The sequence below is a fragment of the Camelus bactrianus genome, chromosome 8, assembly GCF_048773025.1.
Source record: "Camelus bactrianus isolate YW-2024 breed Bactrian camel chromosome 8, ASM4877302v1, whole genome shotgun sequence".
NCBI lineage: Eukaryota > Metazoa > Chordata > Mammalia > Artiodactyla > Camelidae > Camelus > Camelus bactrianus.
Window position 1 is genome coordinate 25,378,517 of NC_133546.1, and position 25,654 is coordinate 25,404,170.

Sequence of the window (25,654 nt, forward strand, 5' to 3'; positions counted from 1 at the left end):
TTTGAAGATTCAAGAATATTTAAGTGATTGGGATATACTTTCAGCAAAGAGCCAGCAAGGTCATTTCCGTCTCTGAGAAAAAGATTCTGTGATACTTTATAGGTAAGAGACACCAACAGTTCCAGGAATGCCAAGTAAAGTGTGTAAGCCTTGAAATGAATGCAAGCTGCCCATAAATAGCAATGATATGTTGTGCTAATAATGTTCTCGATCATTTATACCATGTTTCATATTTCTTTTCCCTTTTAACTACATAACAATTCTGAGGAGACAGATTAGATACTATTGTTACTCCAATTTTAGAAAGGAGGGAACTGAGGCTTAGAGAGGTTAAGTGATTTGCCCAAGACCCCAAAGTTGATCTAAAAATGGAGGTATACAGAAAGGCTCTTAATTATTAAACAATTTTAACTAATTTGTATCTGAGATGCTTTTAGCACAGCATTCTTCCTTTTACAAGAAAGACTATTTTATGTACCATCTTTAACTCAGTTGTCAAGAAAATAAGTTTTATTTAGAAGAGTTAAAATGACACCACATGTTCATCCTTCCATCTTTTCTTCTGTTTATTCCCAAAGTTCAGTTGAATAATGAGACATCCATTCGTTTATCAAATTTGATTGTATGTCAAAACAGTAAAAGAGTGAGATTTCCAGAAGGCAAAGAATTAGAATGGTATTAGTATGTTCAAAGACTACTTTATATAATGTCAGTGCAGTAGAAATGCTGTTTTTATTCAGTAGACACCTCCTACCATGTGCAGGTGCTAGGGCTACAGCAATAAATAGGCTATTGTCTCCTTCCACATAGGGGAAATTTGTCAGAAAACACTGGGCTTATCCCATCACTGAGCTGTTCAGTATCAGTCAGGACCCATCACTTTTATATACCTAATTATCACAAGTCAACAGGATATAGAATATAGACAAGGGGAAGGAAGATGGGGAAAAAAAGAGAACAAACTATATTCTGACTTGGCTGCAGATGTTCAGGAAGCTTGTTCCTGATAGCAATGATTGGTGTAATGATTGTAGCTCCATGATTACTAAATCTTCTTAAGCATGTATAACATATAAAACTGGAGTCAAAAAAATTTATTCTCTTGACTAGCAGTTTAGAGCTGTTTCTCTTTATTTTAACAAATGTATGCCCTTCTTTTGTAATGCTGTCTGAATGTGCAAAGAGTAAAAGTGTTTTGCACATATTTGGCAAGACTTTCTAGAGAACATCCTCCACTAATCTGGAAATTCCTGGAGGGGGGAAGGTCATGTCATTCATCTTTGTATTCCTAGTACTTAACAAAAGTAGAATAAATAGTCATTGAAAATATGATAACGTATTTGGAAATTAATCGAGATCTGAAAAGGTTTACCTTCCTCATGTCTTTAGTTATTCTTTATATAACAGTTTTATTGAGATATAAGACACACATCATAATATTCACCCTTTTAAAGTGTGCATTTCATTGGTTTTTATCATATACATAGAGTTGTGCAACCACCACTATCTGATTTTAGAACTTTTTCATTCCCTCTGAAAAGAACCCCATATCTCTTAGCAATCAGTCTCCACTTTTGGGTACAAGTGCACATGCACACGCACACACACACACATACACATACACATATATCACACCCTCCAGTTCTTGGCTACCACTAATATACTTTCTGTCTCTAAAGATTTGCATATTCTGGACATTTTATATAAATGGAATCATAAAATATGTGGTCATTTGTAACCATCTTCTTTTGCTTAGAATAATGTTTTCATGCATCCTCCATTTGTAGCATGTATGGGTGCTGCTTTTTATTGTCAAATAAGATTCCATTGTATAGGTATATTACATTTTGTTTACCTGTTCATTAGTTTATAGACATTTGTTTATACTTTGTGACTATTAATAATACTACTGTGAATATGTATGTATAGGTTTTTGTTTGGCCATATGTTCTTATTTCTCTGGGGTGTATATCTAGGAGTGGAATTGTTGTGTCGTATGGTAACTCTTTGTTTAACATTTTGGAAAACTACCAAACTCTTTTCCAAAGTAGCTGCACTGTTTTAGAATCCTACCAACAGTGGTTCCAGTTCCTCCTCATCCTTGCCAACACTTACTATTTTCTGTCCTTTTCATTGTAGCCATCCTAGTGGGTGGAAAGTGGCATCTCATTGTGATTTTGATTTGCATTTTCCTAATGACTAATGATGTTGAGTATTTTTGGAATGCCATTGTATATCTTCTTTGGAAATGTGTCTTCAATTCCTTTGCCATTCTTCAAAAAATTTTTTAATTTTTTTATTATTCACTTTTAAGAGTTTTTTTTAATATATTCTGGATAGAAGTCTTTTATCAGATCATATGATTTGCAAATGTTTTAGCCCATTTTATAGGATATCTTTTCACTTTCTTGATGATATCCTTTAAAACAAAAATGTTTTAATTTTTATAAAGTTTAGTTAGTCTTTTTTTTGTCACTTGTGCTTTTAATGTCCTATATAAGAGATCATTGCCTAACCCGATATACTAGAGATTTACTTTCTGTATTCTAGGATTTTTGTATTTTTAACTCTTATATTTAGGTCTGTGATTATTTTGAGTTAATTTTTTTAGTATGATGTAGTATACTAAATCATACTAAATTTAGTATGATTTAGTATAATGTAGAGGTCTAAGTTTATTCCATTGGCATCTGGCTACCTAGTTGTCCCAGCACCATTTGTTGAAAAGACTATTCTTTCCCCATTGAATGGTCTTGGCACCACTGTCAAAAGACTTTAATCTTAAGAGCAGAGTATATTTATGTTGTTTCTCATCTGTTACATACAGGATAATAAATTTTACCAGGTACTTAACGTTTCTCCTTCCCTAAACCCCAGCCAGAGTTTTGTATTGTTGAAGATTCACTTTTTTTCCCCAGTAACATTCTTTAAACAAGTATTTAAGTGTTTACCAAGTGTGTGTGTGTGTGTGTGTGTGTGTGTGTGTGTGTGTGCGTGCACACATGCAAGATTCAACATTGATTAAGAACATCTTACTGTAGGTGACAAACAATTAAAAAGGAAATAAATAAGATAATTGCAGCAATAAGTGATGTGAATAAAACAAAACAGGCCCATGGGACAAAGAATGACTGGGAGGGAAGGCTGTTTTCTCAGAGGATGATCGTGGAAGGCCTGTCTGAGAGAAACACTTGACGAGGAGCTAGTCCTGTCCTGCAAATGTCCTTATCTAGAAATCAAACTGGCGTGCTGGAGAAACAGAAAGAGGACTATTGAGCTTAAGTGGGATAGTGAGCAGGCAAGGAGGAACGGTTTCATGACACGGTTGGAGAGAGGATCAGGAGGTCACGCACGCCTTTTAAAGGGCCTTGTAGGCATGGTGATGTAGGGGAGGAAAAACTACCTTCTACTCTTCTAGGTTCTATGGCTGGTCTAAGGATTAAATTGGCATAGACAGAGTAACAGGAGAAAAAAAGACAATTTTAATTACAGACGTATGTGAGCCCCACAAAGTTTTGAGATTCTAAAGGCTACTAGGGAACTGACCCTAGGAAAGGGACGGAGGAACTGGTTGCCTATTATGCAGGCAAGTCTCTCAGGTGAACAAGTTATTCCTGATAACCGCTCTCTTTCTGGTAGACACCCTTTCTAATGTGTATTTCCCTTATGAAAGGGTAACTTCCACTCTGTTTAGAGAACTTCTGTGTCTGCAGTTTCTCAAAGTAATCCTTATGCCAAAAATAATCACATATTTTGGGGTGGCATATTCTGCTGTCCTTCAATAATGAGTGTAGGATATTGCTTGAATTAGAGAAACAAGTGATTGAGATGCTAAACTGCAGAGAATATGAGAATGGATTTTAAAAAGAGAGTAAGAGTCTTCAGTTCAAGAAAGAGGAGATTGTAGCCTGGACTAGGGTGGTGTTAAAAGATAATCTGATGCATATTAAGTATTTTAAGAGCTTTTTTGAGCAAAAAAAAAATTGATTCCAGTTGGGCAACACCAAGCTGGAAATCAGAAGCATTTCACCTATAGGGGCTGGAGAAAGACTTCTAGAGAGAAAAGGCAGAAACAAAGGAAAGTATTGATTGGCTATAGTTTAAAGCCTAGTTGGCTGTTTGTGATTGGTTGTCCTTAGGCTTCAATTTTATAATCTTGAGAGATTTACAGGCTTAGATTTTGATTTGCTTAGTGACCATAGGCCATCCTGGCATTACAGCCACCTCAGCCTAATGGTCTCCTTGTTTAATTTGACAGTGGTAATAATAAAAATGCAAGTAATGGACAGGTTTGGGGACATATTTTGGAAGTAGATTCAACACAGCATGGTGATGGATTGGATGGTGATGTAAGTAAAAGACAGAAACAAGGAATAAATTCTATGTTGCTGCTTTCAGCAATTGTGTACATGTTAGTAGTGCATTAAAGATGAGGAATACTGGAGTGGAGTTTTCAATATGAACATAGATATGAAGTAGGCAATTGGATATATGAGTCGAGCTCAGGAGAGAAGTCAGGGCTAAAGTCAAATTTGTTTTAGACTGTCAGATTTAGTAAGGTCACCTGGGGAGAGAGTATAACCAAATACCTAAGGCACTGGTCCAGGAAACAGTACATCAGGGAAGCCTTGAAGTATTTTAAGAAAGAGGAGTGATAAGCTATCACATGCTACTGAGAAAATGAGTAAAATGAGGACAGAAAATTGGCATGATGACGTCCTTTGGTTACCCAGGTGAATGCTATTTCAGTAAGTGGCTGAGACAAAAGGGTTGAAAGGTTGAAGACAGAATGGGTGACAATAAAGCAGACTGTGTGGACCATTCTTTTAAGAAATTTTGAATGGGAAGCAAAGAAACAGGAGCTGGCGGGGAATATTAGATGGACAGTATTAAGCCATATTTATTTGCTGATGGGAATAATTCAATGGTGATGGAGAAGTTGATAAGGTACCATGGAGGTAGTAATTGCTAGACACAATGCATTGAAAAAGTGAGAGGGAGTGTAATCCTGAATACCAGTGGAGAAAGTAGCCTTAAGAGAAGGGATTTTTCATCCTTTCTGATAAGCAAATAGGTAGAAACTGTGGGTAGATAGTCAGATACAGATTTGATGATGGGAAGATAAAAGAGTTCTCATCTGATTGCTTCTGGGACTGTAATTGGTGTTAGAAGTCTTGCATTGTTCTGAATTGCAATAGCCCTGGAATATTTACACCTGAATTTATAATTTATAAATTTCCTTGCTCTTTCCTTTGTTTAGGGGTAGATTGAAGTGTATCACAAATGGTGCTGCTTGGAGTCTATTTCCATTAAGCTTTGTATGATTCCTCACAAATGAAATCAGTCTGTTTTTCTCATATTCCCAGACGTATTTATTCATACCTAGCATGTCATATAATTGGGCCTATTCTGCCTTAAATTTTGCCTGTGTTTCCCAGAGTTAAATTATGAATTCCCTCTGGTTGGAGCAACTCTTTCTCTCCTGTCTTCCTTCCTCCCCTCCCTCTTCTCCCTCCCTTCCTTCTTTCTTTCTTTTTTAAAATTGTACGTAGTATCACTTCTACCTCTAATCTTTACTGAATTTCTATGCTCCTCTGAAGCTTCTTGAAGCCAGAGGACTTTATCTTTTTTCCCAACAAATTAAGGTCACCTACCCTAGATGAATATAAATGCAACCAAGCTAAAGTTTATAGAAGAATGCTCTTAAGGTAAAGTAATGATTTATATTATAGTTTAATCTATCTTGGAAAATATTATTCACTGAAAAATAAAAAGGTTTTAAAAATAGAGAATACAAAGAAAATAAATTTTTAAATCTCCTTTAAAAAGTTTATGTATTTTTATCATAAAGAGGAAGAAAGTTGAGATTTGAGAGTAGCGGTTTTTAGTTATTTGGAGGGTTTTTTTATTTGTAATTGATCACAATTATTTATTCTTGGCATTCCAAAAGAGAAAATTAATGTTTTATTATTATTATAGTATTTGGAAGATTGGCTTTACTGTAGGAGTAGTACAAGCTACTAGAGGCCACAAAAAGAAATTGTGGGATTTCATTACTGGAAGTCTTAGGAAACAGGAAAAATCTTTGTTTTAGAAGAAACCAGTTTTGTTTCTGTCTCCTTTCGCATTGTTAACCACGCTTCAATACTACTGAGGCCAAATGGGTGGGGGATTTCCCTCACCAAACAATTCTGTGACACCAGCTGGGTATCCTACAACTTAATTCTGACACAGTCTCCCTAAAGATAGAGTCAGATCCTGCAAATTAAAGGCTCAAACCAACAAGACTGCCCACTCCCACACGCCCTTCAGACGCTATTTGCAAGTCCAGGTTACTTGCACTTCTGACCAATCATCTGTCAGTTTAGATCCCCATGACCCCCTCCTTGGGTTTGGTTAATTTGCTGAAGTTGCTCACAGAACTCAGGAAAACAGTGGACTTTCTATTTACCAGTTTACTCTAAAAGGGTATGGATGAACATCCAGATGGAAGAAATGAACAGAGCAGGGCATGTGGGAAGGGGCTTGGGTCTTCTTTGTCCTCTCTCTGGCTGTGCCAGTCTCCTCCACACATTCACCATCCTGGAAGCTCTTCGAATCCCATGCTCTTGGGATTTTTTATGGTGGCTTCAGGTAGGTATGGTCAGTTATCAACTCTGTTTTCAGCCTCTCTCTTCTCTCTGGAAAATGGAGAGAGGGGCTGAAAATTACAAGTTTCTCATCATTTCTTGGTCTTTCTGGTGACCAGCCCTCACCTAGGAGCCCACAGAGAGTTACTTCCCTGGAGCAAAAGATTCCTACCACCTAGGAAATTCCAAGGGATTTCGGAGCTCAGTCTCAGGAACCAGGGTCAAAGATAAACTGTAAGAAGAAGAGATGCTCCCTAGTGCTCTTGGAAATTACAAGGGTTTTAGGAGCTGTGTGCTAGAAATTAGGGCCAGAGATCTGTGTATATTTTTTCTGTTATTTCACATTTCTGTTTCTAGAATTAAAGATGAGAATTAAACCATGTAAACTAATGAATTTCTTACTTTTAAGCCCATTTTGTAATTCTTATCATCAAAAAGTTACATACATTGAGAAATCTTTCATACACTTACTACCTTAAATTTGGGTAAGATTTTAAAACATGCAGTGCTTTCACATGTATTAATTCATCTGACTTCTGTGTAGTTATTAGTGCTGTACCAGCCATTTACTAAAGAAAGATAAACAAAACCTGTCCCTTACCCTCAAGAAGATTACAGTCTGATAGATGATAATGAGCAAAATAAGTAAGCATACTAATGTGTCACCAGTGCTGGATACTAGAAATGTGGGACATAGAGAAGAGACAAAGGAGGGAGAGGTAAGTTCTATGGGGAGAGTCTGAAAGGCTTTCGTACACCATGTAGTACTTGAACTAAAGCTTGACAAAGGAGTCGGCATCCACAAGGAGGCTGGAGTCAGGAAGAAAAAGCCCATTCCAGGATACAGGAACAGTGTGAACTAAGTCACAGAGACAGGAAACAGCCTGGCGTGTCTGAGGAGCTATATGCAATTTGTTGTAGCTGGAACACCGCATATGGAGCAATCAGGTTGGAAGGCCAGGTATTTGTTATAATATAGAAAGCACTGTACGCCATACTAAAAAGTATGGATTTTATCCAGTGGGACAATTGATGATGGGTTTGAAGCAGAAGTGTTAGTCAGTAAAATTGGCATTTTAGAAAAATCACCCTGGTAGCAGTGTAGAAGGAGAACTAGAGAACAGACAAGAGGGAAAGAAATCAGGAGACTATTGCAGTGTTAGTGCTGACTGTGGAGAATGTGGGATCAGATGCCAGAGCGTCTGACTGACTTAGCAAGTGCCTGTGTGTGGAGCGTGGGGATGCAGTCAAGGACGATGCCCATCTGTCTGCTGGACCAGCTGGGTGGATTGTGATAGCTCTCCCTCAGGAAGTAACAGTGGGGGAAAGGTTTGTTTGGTTCTGAGCTTACTGATCAGAAGAGTTTTAGACTGAAAAAATACCAGCATAGAAGGCAGATGAAGTGATGAAAACAAACGCTATTGCCCAGGACAACCATGTGGTGTGAGGGAAGAAGAGGGCCCAGTGGGTTTAGCAAACAACACTGATAAAGCAGCAGGAGGATAACCAACAGAAAATGGTTTTCCAGACTCAGGAGAGTGATTAACAGTGGCATTTAGGCTCAGAGGCCTAAATGAATATGCTGAATTTGATCATTTGAAGTCTACAATGACTCTAACTTCAGATTTAGTGTTTTAATGGACAGAAGCTTTGTTGTAGTTGTTTGAAAGTGAATGGTTGAGGTATATGGGAAGCAGTTATGTGCTATGTTTTCAAGAAGTTTAGCTTTCAGTGAAGCTTAAGGAAATTACAGAATCATAGTGAGAATTTTTGTCTTCTGTTTGTTTTTGTACTCAAGTAGAAAGATTTATGCATATAGCCTGTAGGGAAGCAGCCAGTAGAGAATTTGGAAGAGCTTTACGGATATCCGCAAGGGAACATCTGAAGGGATTAATCTTGACTAGAAGGATACGTCTTCCTCTGGCAGTGAAAGAAAAGAGACCAGGGTAGGGGCATGAGGTATATTCTTCCGTGGATTTGGAAATGAGGATTTCAGGGGGTTCAAGACCAAATTTTCTGTCTGAAGTAAGGAAATACACGAAGAGAGAAAGGAGGTGAAGGTTTGCATTGCACTGAGGTAAACTGACGTTCCCTGAGGCATTATTACTGGGTAAGTGGTGTGACCCAGGACTAGATCTTAATTTTGAGCTTCACATGGGGATGATATCAGTAATCTTTGACCCACCAGTCCTTGCTATATGTATCAAAGGCTCAAAAAGTCTTGATTAAAAATGACAAAATAAAACTTCTCTTTGGCTGATCCCAACTTGAATTGTGGTTTAGTTAATGCAGTGGTGATGAACTGACTTGTGGGGGGGTGCAATTTGTAGCACTTTACCCCAGTGTAAAGAATTTCTTTTTAATATTCATAGTGTTTCTTTCTAATCCCTCACTTCACTGTACCAACTTGTAAGGAAATCATCTGGGACCTAAGACATGTTTGAATTTCTCTTTATGACATCATAGCCTACTCATTTCTTAGGTTTTACTAACTTAGAAATCACAGAAATGTAAGCAGCTCTTAGAACTTACATTATGAGAATGTTGAGATACGTGACTTCAGATACCTTGAATCTCACTTTGGCTCAAGTTTTCTGTTTAACATGTTCTTTAATATTAGGATTGTAATTTTTACAACAGACATACAAAACATTTCCTAAGTGTTGGTTTTTGAACGATCTTCCAATTAAAATATTCTCTGCATTGTTTGACTTTAGTGTGTAAAATAGACAGCTGTCTGAAGGGAGGGGGTCAAATTTTTTTAGCATAAGTATATAGACAGTCTTAGCATCTTTTCAGTTATTATTTGAAGCCAATTTAAAGTGTGTTCGCAATTTTAAACTTTACAAACATTTCAGGTGAATGTAACTTATAAAGTCAGCTAAAATGATTAGACTTGTAAGTATATATGAAAATAAGTGTTATATCTCTCCCAATGGCTTTAAAATTAAATCACTGAAAGGTAAACTATTGTTAGTCTGTTTTGTTTTGTGCATTCAGTTTTAGGTTAGAGCTGTGACTTTTTTAACATGAAAATTAACCCCCTTCTAGAGAATTAGTATTTGAATATTTTACACAAAGCTGTTTATACCCTGAAAGAGTAGGCAAAACAGTTCTGTGATTAACTTGGCAGAAGTTCTAGGTGGTTTTTTTCTTTTTCTCTATTACGAGTTTCATTAAATTTTTATGTTTTTAGTTTTCCACAGTATGGAGGTATTAAACCGACTTTGGCAGACTGTGGTTTTTGCGTGAAGCAAGCAGAAAAGTGTGTTGTGAAAAGAGGATAGATTGTTGTAGGGTAGACTATCTTAGCCAACCTTTCTGTTGTTGTAAAATTATTAAGCAATTCTTTTCCACAGCATATATTTCAAAAATAGATATTGCTTCACTCTATTTAATGGTTATTATTATTTTTCTTCCTCTAAATGAATTAGTGAATATATGTAAGCTAGCTTTGAAAATACTTTGAGTTCTAATTTCAAATCACTATAATAATTAATAATTTTCCCACAAAATTAGAATTGAGTTTATCTGCCCTATTATGTTGCCACATATCACTTCATGGACACCTGAACAGTCTCTAAAGTAATGTGTTAAGAAAGAGCAGAATTCACAGTGAAAAACAATGTGACAATGAATATATGTATGTTCATGTATAACTAAAAAATTGTGCTTTTCACTGGAATTTGACACAACATTGTAAAATGACTATAACTCAGTAAAAAAAAGTGAAAAAAAAGACATTCAGCGTTACTAGTCATCAAGAAAATGCAGATCTGTACAATGAGATATCATCTCATACCTGTTAGGATACCTATTATTAAAAAGTCAAAAGATAAAATGTTTTAACCAGGATGAGAAGAAAAAAAAGAACCTTGTGTGTTGGTAGTAATATAAATTGGTATAGACATTATGTAATACATTAAGGAAGTTTCTCAAAAAATTAAAAATAAAATTGCCATATAATAAAGCAGAATTATAAAAATACCTAGGAAGAACATGTAATTGTAGAATATACTCTTATTTTTTTAACAGCATTTTATGTAAAAAGAATGTCAAGTCTTTCTGTTTAATCCTATTCTAGTTTTCCTGCTATTCATTTTTGTTTTAGCACAAGTAAATTTCTGAAGAGGAAGACTGAAAAGCAGATTTGTGCATGTGTGTGTGTGTGTGTGTGTGTGTGTGTGTCCCCAGCATGCACCTGTTCTTTTGCACCAGATTTCAAAATGCATTATTTGACACGTAGAATAACAATTTTCAAGAACACAGAAGTAAAACTGAAAAATGATTCTAAAAAGAGAAGTAGATTAAATAGTTAAGTGATAAACTTATCATTTTGTATATAGTACTTCCATTTAAAAGCATAGCACTCTGAAGAATTTACCACATTATCATCCTGCATCACGTATTTCTAATTACCCTTACTACTAGCAATGTTAGTAACTGATATTTATATAGCATTTGACTTGTATAGCACTTAATGGTCCCCTTTGCCAACATACTCTATTTAATCTATTTCTTATTTAATATGTGATTTAGTGCTTTCTGGTTAGCCTGTGTGAATAGCGCTTTATGATACCAGTTCATCATTACTGTTCTTCAGGCACATTCCCTTTGAAGTATACATGCTATTTTTACTATCTCCATTTAAAGGTGGAACATAAAGTTCAACGAGTTAGGTGATTTCATTGTTACTTTAGCTATTGTATCAATATAGATAGTCAACGTTAATTTTGGTCTGTGTTTCATAATGCCTCCTGATAGAATTTTTAAAACTGGATAATCTTTCTTAGCATTGATGTGGTATTTGATCCCATCAAACTACTTTGAAAAATACTTTTATTTTTTATAAGATGGTACCATAACCTTAGATACCTTAGAACTATATTACCATATTATCTTAATTAATTGACTTTATTCACCAGCTTATCTGAATCTCTTTGCTTCAAGAGAAAAACTTAATCTAAGATATACATTTACTATCACTGTTTGCAAGAAGAGAAGCATTTACAAACATGTAAATAATGGGTCAGATAAAGGGCATGTAACCACAACCCACTGCTGTCTTAAACAGAACATCAAAAGGGAATTTTTAAATACTAATACGGTGGAAATCCTCTGTGTAGTTTTGATTATTAAAAGGAGAGAGTGAGAGAGAAAGGAGCTATTTTCATATACTAATATTTATGTACCATAAACTATCACTGAACAGTTTGTTAATTCACAGATTACTTTTTTACAGTAAATTAGACATGCAAAAACTGTTTCAAATTTTTTAAAATTAGGTCATATTTTATTGTCATTTTTGAAACTGATAAAAATAATAAAGCTACAGTGAATGACTTATTAATAATGACCAAGAGAATAGCTCACTGCTGAAATTAAGTCTGAGTTGCAGAGTGAATTTACTAATTTACTAAACATTTAAAACATTTTCTGTGAACTGAGTTTTTCTATAATAGCTGTAGTTGATTTCTGTGGGACCATTGTACCCAGACACTTAGAATAGGATTTTTGTGTTACAGAATATTGTATTTACTTACAGAAATTTTGCTCGTTTACTATTTTAATGCTGTTTTTTAAAATTGTCTTAAGAATAAGGTTTTTTTTGATGCAGTGGAAGTTATTTCACTTGGCAAGTTAGGTTACAGCTGGTCTTATCTATGTCACCATGATGTATATAAACATGAGTATTACAGGTGTTTTCTGTGCAGCCCCTGAAAAGGAAGTACCTGATCTTTCACAAAATGCTAGAGAAATGTGAAACATTTTAACTCTTTCTTGATTGAAAGCAGTCAATGAGTCACTTTTATTTTTCGCATTTTTTTGCACAATTTTATTCACCACTCAAATTATTAATAAAGTCAATTCTCTCATAAGCAAGCTTGTTTTCAAAGTAAGGTGGATTGACTTTCATATAGCAACACTTCCATTACCACTGTATTCCTTCCTTGATAAAAACTATTCTGTAAAAACTATAAAGTTTTGTAAACTTTAAAAACTAAGCATATAAATCATTACCACTCCTTTTGTTCTACCATGTGTCCTGGTTTGCATCGTAAGCAAGTATTTCTCATCCAGTTTTTGCATCAGTAACCCAGGATATTACACTTTCATTTCTGATTTGCCTTTCCTATTACAGGTCAACAAAAATCTCTCATTTACTTCAACACCGGCCTCCTCACAACAGTCTAAGTTAAAACAATCAAATGTGCTGGATGCTCAGCAGATTCTACGTCAGTTTGGTTTCACTCAGACCGGTGAGCCCCTTTCTTACTTTGACTAGTGTTTAAATGTTCAGATGCCATTTTTTTAATGGACATCATTTATTTCACTTCAGAAGCACAGGTTATAGCATTGTACTGGTCAGTTTTCACACTTGATGAATTACATCCCAGCATTTTTTTTTTCTTTAAAAATCACTGAATTCTTTGGTAGATTTGAATTTGGTAGCTTTAATAGTTGATACTGTCAACCTCTATTCTGTTGAGCATATAATAATTTAAAAGTAGCAAAACTTGTGAGTTTTAAACACGTATAATATTAAATCTGATTCAATTTCCCTTAGATAAAGGAACCATATAGTTTTTGAATGATCGCATTTTATAATTCATTTCAGAGAAAGACCAGTTAAAATGCATGTTGGTAGAAACAGGATGCAACCTACCTGTAATATCATGTTTCTTCAAAATTGGCAAATTAACAAAATATGGAAAAAAGCTAGTTATAAAAATGTACATCAGTCACTGAGTTGAAGCAAACTATACAGTTGCAAATTTTCAGGCTAGTGTTCTGAATTATTTGAATACAGTTTTCAAAGGATATCAAAGAAAAAACATCTAGGTGAGAAATACGTATTTTTGGTATTGAAAGATGATGATTTCTCTTCATTAGCTATAGCTTTTGTAGTATTTTTTCTACTGAATTCTTTTATCTTTTTTTTTCTTTTTTCTACTGAATTTTTTTAGAAGGTGAGACAGCTGAGAGTAACAAAATAGTTGTGTTTGACAGAGAGCTATAAGAAGAAGAAACTTGAGGTTGTTAAGATCAATATGATTTATTTAGAAATTTGGGAATAATACTACTTTTCTGCTGTGAAAGTATGTGGAGTTTACATATACAAGTTATTTGAATATTCTTGCATTTTAATAACACTGTACAAGTTACATATTACAATGGGAAAATACTTGGACTAAGAACTCTTACGTTCTGATTCTTGGCTGTACCTTTTATTATCCAGATTATTATGTGCAAACATTAGAACTGTCATTTCAAAACTAGAAATGATGTTTACATTGTATATTGTTGAAGTTCAAATCACATAGCACTAATGAAAACACTCCGTAAGCTTAAGGTGCTAAATGAATATAACATACTTATATTGTAAACATGTGAGTATATGCTTTGAAAATACTTTGAGTTCAAATGACAGTTATCCCAAACCTTAGAAGTTTTTAATTTCTAGTGTTTCCGATATCTGCCAGAAATCAGAGCAATAGTTTTGTCCATTCTTCTGTACAATGGAGGGCCCAGCATGCACCACTCCCGTAGACTTATTCTCTAACTTGATACTTGGCTGTGCCTTCAGACAAGTCATTTTACTGACTTGCGGGGAGGGAACCTATCCCCACCACTGATCCTTGTCTCTCTGCTAAGGTCTCAAATTCTCCTAGGAACAAATCTTTCATTTCACACTTCAGGATTAAGGGCATAGGACATAAGTGCTAGTTGAATTGGCAGATTGATTAAAGTTCATTGGAGTAGTGTCTTAAGTTTATCAAACAACCATCTGTAAATAATAGCTATAAAATTCTTTATTTTTCTGTAAATGGAAAGAGCAGAGAGGATAGATAGGAAGGCCTTTGAAATGGAAGAGTGATTGCTACTGTGACAGATGAAGATAAAGATAGAGAATGAAAGGAAAGCCAGGTATGATAAAGACAAGCTTGACGTTTATACAGAGGGTTGGCTCCACTTACCTTCAGCTTTCCACGACCATGTGGGCCCTGAGTGGAGCTTTTCTGTCCTGCATGTCCTCTGTGTAGGCACTATCCCAGCAGCATGTACCATTAAGCCATGCCATCCATGGTAACACTTGGCTTGATTTTTAGTTATTAATATGCCTGACCTCATTTTAAGGCAGATTCTTCCTATAAAATTTACTGAGACATCACTGTATAGAAAATTATAAAAGCAAAATATGTAGTCCATTGCAAAGTGGCCAGATTCATCTTAGTCATTAGGAAGCCAGTCTTTGTGGGAACAAATCCTGCACAAGGAAACTGGTGAACTAGTTTCTACACTTTTAAATGATTATAGACTCTCGAGCAATTTCTTCAAGCCTCAGTTTTCTCACCCCTACAGGTCAGTGAGGGCTCTGGATTTGGTGAGTTTCTGTCTTAAAAATTCTGAGTATTTAATATTCAAACCTGTTTTAAAAGGGAATAAGTGGTTAAGTGTTCTTGACTGTACACATAATCTATTGGAATCTGAAATAAAGGACTGTGGAAACAATGTAGTTGGATGTTTAAAAATAAAACTCTTGCTGAAAACCTATCTAAATATTCAATTCATATCTTTGGATGTTTGGCTTTGTGCAGTATAAAGAAAGGCTATTTACACAGAACTAATCAATAATGACCCACTAACCTTCATGCTAGAGACTTAAGAGGAGATATTGATTTGATATTTATTATATATGAGTGAGTTTATATGCTGGCAAGCTAGACTCAGAGGTGGGTTTATGGTCTGCTGTAACTTCTTTGGACCTTATTCAGGGTGAGTTCTAAGTAATGGAGACCCCTAGAAAAGTAAGTATTTCTTTCTCCTTTGGTTTGTAATCTTCAGAGTTTCTAGAATACTACCTTTATTTATTCTAAAATCATTTTAAGTGGCTACATTGTTTAAGACCCCTTCTTAAGGATATGGGCTAAATGTTACAGTCTCCATTCTCAACAAGCCTAAAGTCTGGTTGGAGAGACAAAAGAGCATGCAACAAATTAACGCCAGTGTGATTAATTCTAAAATTACAGTATAAACAGAGCGTCACTGGAATAAAGAGTGGGTAAAGCAACTAAGCAGTTTCTCATGCTTTACATGTCCAAGCAGAGCCCTTACCCTCAAATCCTCCTCTGTCCACCTCCACTTCCCCTGCCCCACACCCGGTCTCCCCACCTCAGCAGTCCTGGCACATATACCCCATTGTTCAGGCAGAAGCAGCAGCCTTTCAGGATCCCCCCTTCTCTCTCCACTTCCCTGCTTCCACTTTTGTCCCTTAGCTTATTCTACCCACAGTAGACAGTGTGATTCTTTGCAAAATAAATTGTTACTTCTCCTGCTTAAAATTCCTAATTGGCTTTCTATCATAGAATGAGTTTCAGAGTCCTTATCATCTCTCATAACTGCTGTATCAATATAACACATATTGTAAACATGATGAGTATGTGTACAGTAGCTTTGAAAATACTTTGGGTTCTAATTTTAAGTCACTGTAATAATTAACAATTATCCCAATCCTTAGAAATTTAAATGGTCTTGCCTCTATCTTTGTCATTGACCTCATCAGCAGCTGGGAGCTCAGGAGGACACACCAAGCCAAGAAGTGGGTAACCGAACATACAATTAGAAGAGAGCTTGGTTTGGCTAGGCAGTGGTTTGAATCTTAGGCTAGCTGGAGGAAATGGTGAGATGGATGTTTAGGAGGAACTGAGTCTGCAAAGGTAGATTGGGGTCAATGGTACCCTACTGATAAATTCACATTTTATTCTCTTGGTAAGGTAGAGCTATCCAAAGGTATGAGGATGAAGGAGATATGATGAAATGTGTTTCTAAAAAATACAGCTGGTGTCTCAGTGAGGGATGGGTTAGAGAGGAAAAGAGCTGGATACGACTCTTATGAGATACTTATTGTAGGAACTGTTCATTAGGCTGTTACTCTAGACTCTGAATTAATAAAATAATGAATCAGCTAATTTTATTTTAATTAAAACCATAAATCTTCCCTTAGTAATTTGTATAAGAAAGAAAATTATAAAATTTTATTTGTCAGTTATACCTTAATGGAGCTGGAAAAAAATTTTTAATTTTAAAGTTTTATGTTATATTGTAGGTTATAGCTCATAAATGTCTCACCATATAGTGAACATGTTATACTGCATCTCCAAACTTCGTACTTCCTAGTATAATGAGGAAAATCTGTGAAACAATAACATCGACTTCTGTTAGTATAAGAAAATTATTTTTGTGTATATATTCATTTGATCCTCAACAGAACTCACTAAGAAGTAGGGTAAACATTAAAATCATAAGGAGTAAACTCATTTGAGAGCTTCTAGTACCTTAAAACTGACTGTCAGTCCCCTTGGAGTGAAAGTGAGAAGCAGAGGGGCTGACTTGGCACAGTTCACGTGGCTAGTGGCAGTCATGTCTGAAGCAGGATCTCCTCACTCCTAGCTCAGTACTTCCCAGCCGCGCCACCACCCTACTTCCTGCCTCTGTCTGGAGCCGGGCACTGGCCCAGAGGGGAAGTGGGCCCTAGGTGAGGCTGTGCCTGGAGCCACTCCTTCATTCCTGGCCCATTGTTCTTCCACTCTGCCCAGTGGTCCCTCTGGGCATGAGTGTTACCTTTTCTTACTAGCTCTAGAGGTCTGTGATATATTTATTGCAAAGGAATAACCTGGTACTTTTCACAAAGGTATTTTCTGAGAATTAGTGAACTTATCTTTTTATTTGACCTTTAAATATAATTCTAGGTTTACTAGTCATTAGATTTCTCAAAGCCTAGTTCCAGTGAAACTGGTGTTTAGCCTCTAGTCAAATCAAGAGATTCTCTGCAGAGAAATTTTGCTCTGTGATAGTTGGTCTGAATCCCAGATCCCATTCGACCATCTCAGGAATCCTTATTATGGTAGTAAATTTTAACATGTGGATTATTCAGTAAGAAATAAAATGAATCTGAGTTATGAGGGTAGAAATCAGCAGGAAGTACTTACCATCTTTGTGTGTCTGTATTTGAAGGACAGCATCTTTTGTTTTTTGTGTACTTACATCTTTTCATAGCATTGTGCTAAATTTAATTTAATTCATATCAGTAGGTAAGTAGTAATGCAGAATCAAATGATTCATTTTTATGAACATGACTATTAATGTAATATTTATATCATCTTTTCTAATTGTTGACTTGGAGTATGCTGGGGGTGCAGAATGTGACATGGCTTTCAAAAACAGTCAGTAGCTTCTGTCTTCTCCATATTTTGTTTGCATTCTCCTTTAGACCATATAAACATATATTAAACTTGATAGCCAACCATTTAATCTAACTTTTTACAATACCCTAAACAATCGAGATACTTGATTTAAACAAAATCATAAAATAATTCAGATGACTTCAGTATTGGTTGAGAGATCTGTCAAGTTAAGTTTTGTGCTTCTACAAGTTGAATAATATTTGAAAAACTGTATTTTTCCATTTATTCTGCATGTCTTTGCCAAGTATACATTTATTCCCTTGACCAATTCTTAAAATTAGGAGCAATTTTTCTGGTTAAATTTTAATTTTATTGTTTTTAAGATGTCAGAATTTCTTAAGGTTTTAACTTTTTATAGAGAAATGGAGAACTTTTTAAATAGTATAACTGAAATCTATTATTTATGTGTCATAATTTCACTAGAGATTCTGTGATATCCTTACATAAACCCATTGTAGAAGGTAGAGTTACATCTAAGCTGGAAATATGATGGTTCTTATATTTCAAAGGGAGAAAAGAAAACATTTTGGCAAAAATTAGGTTAGAATGACTCTCAGTAAACACAGGTGATGGTAAAAGGGGGTTTCCATTTTAAGGAAGGTAAAATGAGCTCAAAGAACTTTCTCATACTATCAAAATTTCCAGAGTTTTCTCTTAGTATTACTGAATGAACTTTAAACTATTAATTGAAAAAAAAATGTTTCATTGAATTCTGATTTCAAACCTTCAGAATTCTAAGACTTCAGTTCAGGTATGGAATGGATGAAAGAACTTAATTCACTACCATAGATAATCTACAGAATTAATTGATTTTCTGTAAACGAAGGTCCTTAAATGTGCTTTATGATACTAACCAACCACTTTTCTGAATTCAGCATGTGTGTGTTTTGGTTGGGAAAGTACCATCCCTGGGGTCAGAAGGCCAGAAGAGTTGGGCCTGAGCCCTAATTCTGCCACTTCCCAGCTGTTATATTGGGTAGTTGACTTTATCTTTCTCAGTATAATGTCTCTATTTTCTACTTCATATGAATTTTCTATTTCATAGGATTGTAAGGATCAGAAAGATATTTTTAATACTTTGAAATCTGTAAGATCCTGTGAGAATAAACACCATAAGATTTTATGGGAGATTTCTTCTTTCTTTTTTTTTTTTTTTTTGTTTTGGTTTTTAAGTTTCAAATTATGCAGTTTGCATTGTGGCCAAAGAGATAAGGAATAGAGAAAATGTTATTTTAAGACATGATTTAATAAAATGTGTTAAGTGGTGATGGTAGGAAAGAACATGTCAGAGGGGCAAACATGGATAGAGAATTTTGAGAAGCATGCCAAAGAAGACATTAAGATGAAATAATTAGAATAAATTTTTCAAACTTCTCAAACTTAAATAATCCACTTGAACTTGCTTAACTTTTGAAACTGGCTATCCATGTAAGTACCAGTCAGCACAAAGACCCTGGAGGTGGAAATGTTTTCGTATTTGGATATTTGGGTTTTTCTGGACACTGAGCAGAAGACCTTGATCACGTGGATTTTTTTCTTTAACATATCACTATTTTATATTCCTCTTCCACAAAGAAGAGATTCGTTTGTTAGATTTTTGTTGTTGTCATTCATAATTGGATTCTCTAAAATTAACATTTGATTGGTACATTAAATGTATAAGGTGCTATTTTAGCAACCAGTATCAGGACTTTACTAAGTAATTCTCCAGTGATCTGAGTTAATCCACTTCTTGAAGATTAAAACTTATCCTAACTTGTAATAAATGCCCCTATATTTCCTGAAAATAAATGCCATTTGAATTAGTACGGTGTTTCTAATCATGTTGGTAACTTAAAGTACATTCTGCGTATTTATTGTTTTCTAATTTAAACATTATTTTTATCAACTCTAGTGTATGTTAATATACTTAATGAATGGTTCTTCATACCTAAGGGTATGCATTTGATATTACTGTCCCCACTGAGATCTGAAATTTCTCCTAATATCCTCTAAAGGGAAAATATGAATGCAAATATTTCTTTGCATTTAAATCTGCTGATTTGAATGAACTTAAATTTGTGCACTATTTCCTGGCCATTTATTTTGTAAGAAGCTATTTTATGTAATATTTATAAGGTATATATGGTTCTAACCTTAAAATTTTAAACCTTTTCCCCTCATCTGTTAAAAAATAGAAAACTTTAAGTTTTTATTCTCTTTCAGTCACTTTCCTGTATGCATGTATGTGTTTTAAGAATCTACTAAATTTAGTTGTCAAAATATACTGTGGTATTTGTCCAGTGGGTTAATTTTAAAAGTAAAATAATTACATTAATAGTCAGTGAAAAATAAAAAGAAAGCAACTGAAAACCATAAATGTGAAAAATTAAAAAGAAATCTTACTGAGTTAATGAATATGAAAATGACATAATTTCATTCTCACATAGCCAGAGTACATGCCAGGTCAGTGAATTTGCATTTACAGATATTCTGGTGTTTACCTTTTCTAAAGCTTTCCAATTGGTGTATTAGTAACTTCTTAATTTGTCTTTTTCATATTTTAAAGATTTATAGAAGTTATTTGCTTACGGTATCTTTTTTTAAAAGATCAAATATAAAATTTTTAAGAGTTTAGGCAAAGTTAAACAGAGCTTTTATAGTACATGTATCTCTGAAATATGGTATCTAATCTCAATAAAGGTACTCAGCCTCAAACTTGTGTAGCAAGATATGTAAGCTAACCACTTTGTCATGAATGTGACAGAAAAGTAATCATTGCCATGAGTGAGGCTGAGTTTCCTGAAAGGAGTTTATGTATTTTACTTCTGTCTCATTTCTGATGATAACATTTCCATTTTTCAGGTGGATACTGTTGGACAACTCCTTTCCTTTTTCTAACTCATCGGTCTCAGAGCCTTCTCATTTCTTTATTCTAAATCTTTCTTAATTCACTAATCATCCATTTGATCTTCATGGTTTCTTTCTTGTCCTGTTTGTTCTCTTTTTCATAGTAGCAAAGTTCTGTGGATGTCATGACATCTTCCTGAATCACTACATTCTCTTTTCTGAATTGATGTTTCCTCTATGTTCAGCTTTTTTGTCTGTGTTATTCTTTTATGCCAGTGATTCTTCTTCATATTCCATGATCCTTGGTATCTGTTGTTTTTAAATGAAGGGCTAGGCACCAATATGGTGTCCCTCTTCTGTTGTATAAATAACTCTGTAGTCAAACTATTTAGAAGGTCTATGGAGAACTTTGTGTATATGGCCAAAACATATTAACTGGCAGCTTATATTTAGGATAAACAGGCAAGATAAATGAGTCCACCTGTCAGGCCGTCAGAGTAATTGCCAGAATGAGAATAAGCAGGACAACAGTATCCACTCTAGAAGTCTTCATTCTTTCCAAATGGTTTGTTCAGTGTAATTTTTAGAGACAATGAGACAATGCCACTGATTTTTTTTTTTTCCACATGTGGTTAATGCTGAGCAGCATCCATTTTTTTTAATGTGGGGTCTGCAGCCTGTTTGGCCTGAGTGTTTTACGTGTGAACCTTCAGTTATTTCTCCTGGGTTTTGTTTTGTCTTACCCCCTACCAAATATGCCGATTCTGTGTTCACAGTTCCTCTGAGTTTCATTGTCCGATAGATTCTGTATCTGCTGCAGTCCACTGTAAAGTTTTAAGACAGTTGTTTCTAATCACTTTTCATCTTTTATAAATTTGTTGAAATTTCTAATCTGTTCATTTCAAAATCACCAGTGACCTATACACATTACTGATTCCAATGGTCAGTTCTTTGTCCTTATCTTGCTTGACCTATCAGCAGCATTTGACACATTTGATCACTTCATAATACGTTGGTTTCTGGGCCACCAAATTCTTGGTTTTTCTCTTACGTCATTAGCCAGTCCTCTTCATTCTCCTTTGCTGTTTCTTCCTCTTTTCTTCCATGTCTTAATAGACTGTTCCACTGCAATCTGATCCTCTTTTGTTCCCTATATATATTCACTTCCTTGATGGTCTCTTGGCTTTAAGTAAAACCCATATGCCAGTGATTCACAAATGTCTCTCTTCAGCCCAGACCTCTTTCCTAAATTCTAGGCCTACACAGTCCTGTACAGGGGCCTCTAGCTTCATGTGGCACTTAAATACTTGAAATGTGGCTCGTGTGACTGAGGAACTAAATTTTTATTTTGTTTCATTTTAATTTAATTTTAAATAGCCACATGTGGCCAGTAGCTATCATATTGGACAATTCAGACCTACAAAGTCTATTTTGATGTAAATATTCAACCAGACAAATCAGGTGTTACAATATAAAGAATAGATTATCTTTTTTAATCGAATACAAATAATGGTTTTAATATTAAAACTTTCCTGAATATATTATCCTGAAGGTTTCATGGATTTCATCATCATGATTGCGCAGATGTTAGAAACAAGCAGTATTGATTAACTTGAATAGAGACTTCAGATGTTTCTTACTTTTAAATCAGTACCTGATATTCTGGTAGCCCTTAGCTAAAAGGTCAGAGACACCTGAATTTACATTGAGATTCTGTTTCTTATGCTATGACCTGGAGCAAGTTATTTCATCTTAGTCACTCGTCATTTGAAAATAGAGGATAGGAAAGTGTTTACTGCAAGTGAAAGTTTTAAAATACCAACCTGTGTTTGACTTACAGTGCAGTAAGAGTGTAGATAGTATCTTTATGACTATATTCAGAACTGTTTCAATCACTGAGCCTTTTGATTTTAAATTTACTTAACTTCCCACTAAATTTTAGAAGAGAAATCACTATGCTCTTAGAATTAAACTTAGTAAGTGTCTTATGTTGAAATCCATATTCTTTTAGTACATACATATTTTTTTTCAAGATACAACTTCTAGGCATACCGATTAAAACATTTTCTGTGACTAAAGTAGTTCACATTGTATAATTCTAAAGTAAGAGATTTTGAAGGTTTCAGCTTCCTTATCAGAACATAATTCATATCATGGTGAAAATAGTGAGTGTTTTGCATTTTAGTGCTGTGCTTCCAGGGTAAATTGATATTATGAGTCAGTAATCAATTCATTCAAATGCGGATTAAAGGAAGAATGACAGCAACTTTATATTGACAGCAGCAGGCAAGGGGAGAGGGCAGGTTATAAAGTGGCAGCATTATTTTTGATCAGGCATAACTATTTTTTTATAGTTTGAGAGTAAAACTACATTTAATGTCATTTAATATCAACCATAAGATGCATTTTACTATTTTTATAATCTCAAACTGAAATGGATAGTTTTTCCATTTTTAAGACAGGCATACAAAAAGATATTGTGGAATATGTACTTTTAAGATTTACTGTTAACTTTTTTTTTGATAATAAACTTAGTGCCTGGTCTGGAAGAAAATAAGTATTCCATAATTTTGAAGCCTTTCTTCAGTTGCTAGAGCTTAACGATTATTTTTAGTTTTTCAGTATTATAGTGAGTATATCTGTATATCAAAGTGTTGACCACATCTCTGATAATGAAAAATATTTTAACTCATACTTAAAATAGAGTAAATTTTATTCCATATTAATATTACTCATTCCTTCCCTTTATGTATCTGCACATTAACATTTTCACATATTTCACATCATTGTCCATGTTGATCTTTATGTTCTGTTCTTTGAAAAGTTATGAATTTGAACAGTTGGTAATTATTTTTTATTTACTGAATTTGCTTGACGTGGGCACTGCTTCGAACCAAGGAAGCAGCTCCTCGTGTTTCCTCTCCTGGTCATAGGGAAAAAATGTAATACCATTCGTATCATAAAAATAATCATGTTATTTCCGTTATAAATTTCTATGTCCCTTTTTATAAATTGAGTCTATGAAAAAAGAAAAAAAAAACTTCAGTGTATAAACGTTTTGGTTTGTGTCTGTTGAAGGCCCTGGAAATTCAGAGGAAGAAGACAACCTTAGTTAAGTTTTCATTTACTCTTACTAAGTTAACATTATACTTTGCTAAGAGTGAACTCAGAATAGCCCTAAAGTTTCTCACAGAGTAGCTAACTGCATACTCTTGCTTTTTGTGGTTTAGTCAGTTTGGTCTGGATAGTGAAGAGACTATGATATCATAGAATTTACTGGTAATGTTTTCTGGAAATGAATATCCATCACTTATTGAAAATGTCAACCAACAGTGGAAATTAGGTTGAGGAACCAGACCTTCTGGTAATGATAGAGATGTCTAGATGATGTTGATTTGTATTTTCCAGAATTTTAAATATATGTTTTCAGGAAGCTTGTTCCTTGAATGAAAAGTGGATGAAAATGTAAAGAATCACTCTCTGCGTTTTTCTGCAAGTCTGAGAGCAAAGTTGATGACAGATATGGAAACTAAGAAATGACTAAGTGGAGTGACTGGTCATTTTTTAAAAATAATTTAAGCAGTTTTTGCATTGTAAATGTTTGATAAGTAAAAAGTAGAACATTGTTCTAATGTTCTAATTTCAATCAATTTACTTTTTTTCTCAACTTTCTCCTCTGAAAAAAAAAATTCATCTATAATTTCATAAGGAGTAAAATTGAGAATGATTTTTGACTGATGTCCATCTTTTTTCTTTTCCAGCAAAACCAGAAATACTGTATTTAAGTAGAAGCACCTTAAAAAAAGCTGTTATTCAATTAAAAAAGTAGAAACCCTTTTATACTTTATCAGAAAATAATTCAGACAGTACGTCAAAGCCCCCCCAGTCTGGTTGGGGAGTGAGTTCAACCGGAGATAAGCATCAAACACCAAGGGAGCACAGGGAAAGGCATCAGTTTGATTAAATGTAGTAATTCTGTGTTGTCTTTACAATGTAGAATATTGTCCATTTAGGACTCCTCTAAATGATAGCTTAGAACCAGGAATTTGGATTTTGTTGCTGGACTTTTGCAAGACTAATACATGGCAAGTCATGTGATAACCTTAATTAGTATGTTACATCTTTCAAATCAGCCTCCCAGGGGTTTTCTGGGAATAAGTAAGTGAATACATAGAAAGTACTCTAGTTTCTTTCATATTAATTTGTGAGTGTGACTCTGAGTGTGTGTGTGTGTGTGTGTGTTTGTGTGTGGTATGTATTTGCCCTTCTTTTGAAAGGAATCCAGTCTTTCATATTTTACAGCTGTTAAATTTGTTAATTGTCTGAGCAAAGTAGGCAGTGAGCAGGTTTTTTATTTTGGCCAATTCAGAATCAATACAGTTTATGAAGGTTTTTTGGGGAGGAGGGGAGACAGTGTCTCATTTTCCTTGTTTTCTTTTTCTTTATTTTTATAATATTATGAGGCTCAAAACTTAATGTCATTGCAGTCTTTTCAATCTGTATATTTTCAAGTGAAGATTTAATAAAGAGTTGAAAGTAAAACATTTTAAAAACTATATTGGCAGGAAGGGAAATAGCTCAGTGGTAGTGCGCACGCTTAGCATGCACGAGGTCCTGGATTCTTTCCCCAGTACCTCCATTAAAAAAAACAAAACCCCAAAAACTAATGTTAAAAAGGCAGTTATAAATGCACCACTATAGCAGTTAGGTAAATTAATGTACTTCCTAACATTCATTGAACTTTGACAGGAAAATGTTGATATAGCATAATCATATTTTTAAATGACTTCTCATTGCTTTGAGTTGTGGAAAACAACTCATAAATCATCACGTTTATATTCCAGAATTTAAATTCATTATCTCTTCCTAGAATTTAAATTGTCTCTTTTATGGATGGACCTGGGGAGATAAGTTCTCTCTTTCTTATATTCTCAGACCCATACCAGTGTA

At 34.6% G+C, this 25,654-nt stretch overlaps 1 protein-coding gene and 1 long non-coding RNA gene across 16 annotated transcripts in view; one reads left to right on the plus strand and one right to left on the minus strand.

The window, feature by feature from the left end:
* AHI1 (Abelson helper integration site 1) overlaps window positions 1–25,654 on the plus strand; it is a 176,163-nt gene that overhangs the window by 67,637 nt on the left and 82,872 nt on the right. For 13 of the 15 annotated variants that reach the window (XR_012508578.1, XR_012508579.1, XM_074368302.1 and 10 more), the window contains exon 20: window positions 12,772–12,889. The exons of the other annotated variants lie outside the window; for them this stretch is intronic. Coding sequence is in view for 11 of the 13 variants with exons in the window: in XM_074368302.1 (XP_074224403.1) it covers window positions 12,772–12,889 (118 nt within the window). In the remaining 2 variants the exon portion in view is untranslated. The remainder of the gene's footprint in view (window positions 1–12,771; window positions 12,890–25,654) is intronic. 15 annotated transcript variants of the gene reach the window in all.
* Window positions 6,546–25,654, minus strand: part of LOC141578346 (uncharacterized) — a 39,578-nt gene continuing 20,469 nt past the window's right edge. The window contains exons 3-4 of the long non-coding RNA XR_012508580.1: window positions 16,761–16,823; window positions 6,546–6,680 (exon numbers count right to left, since the gene is read on the minus strand). This is a non-coding gene — a long non-coding RNA (uncharacterized LOC141578346). The remainder of the gene's footprint in view (window positions 6,681–16,760; window positions 16,824–25,654) is intronic.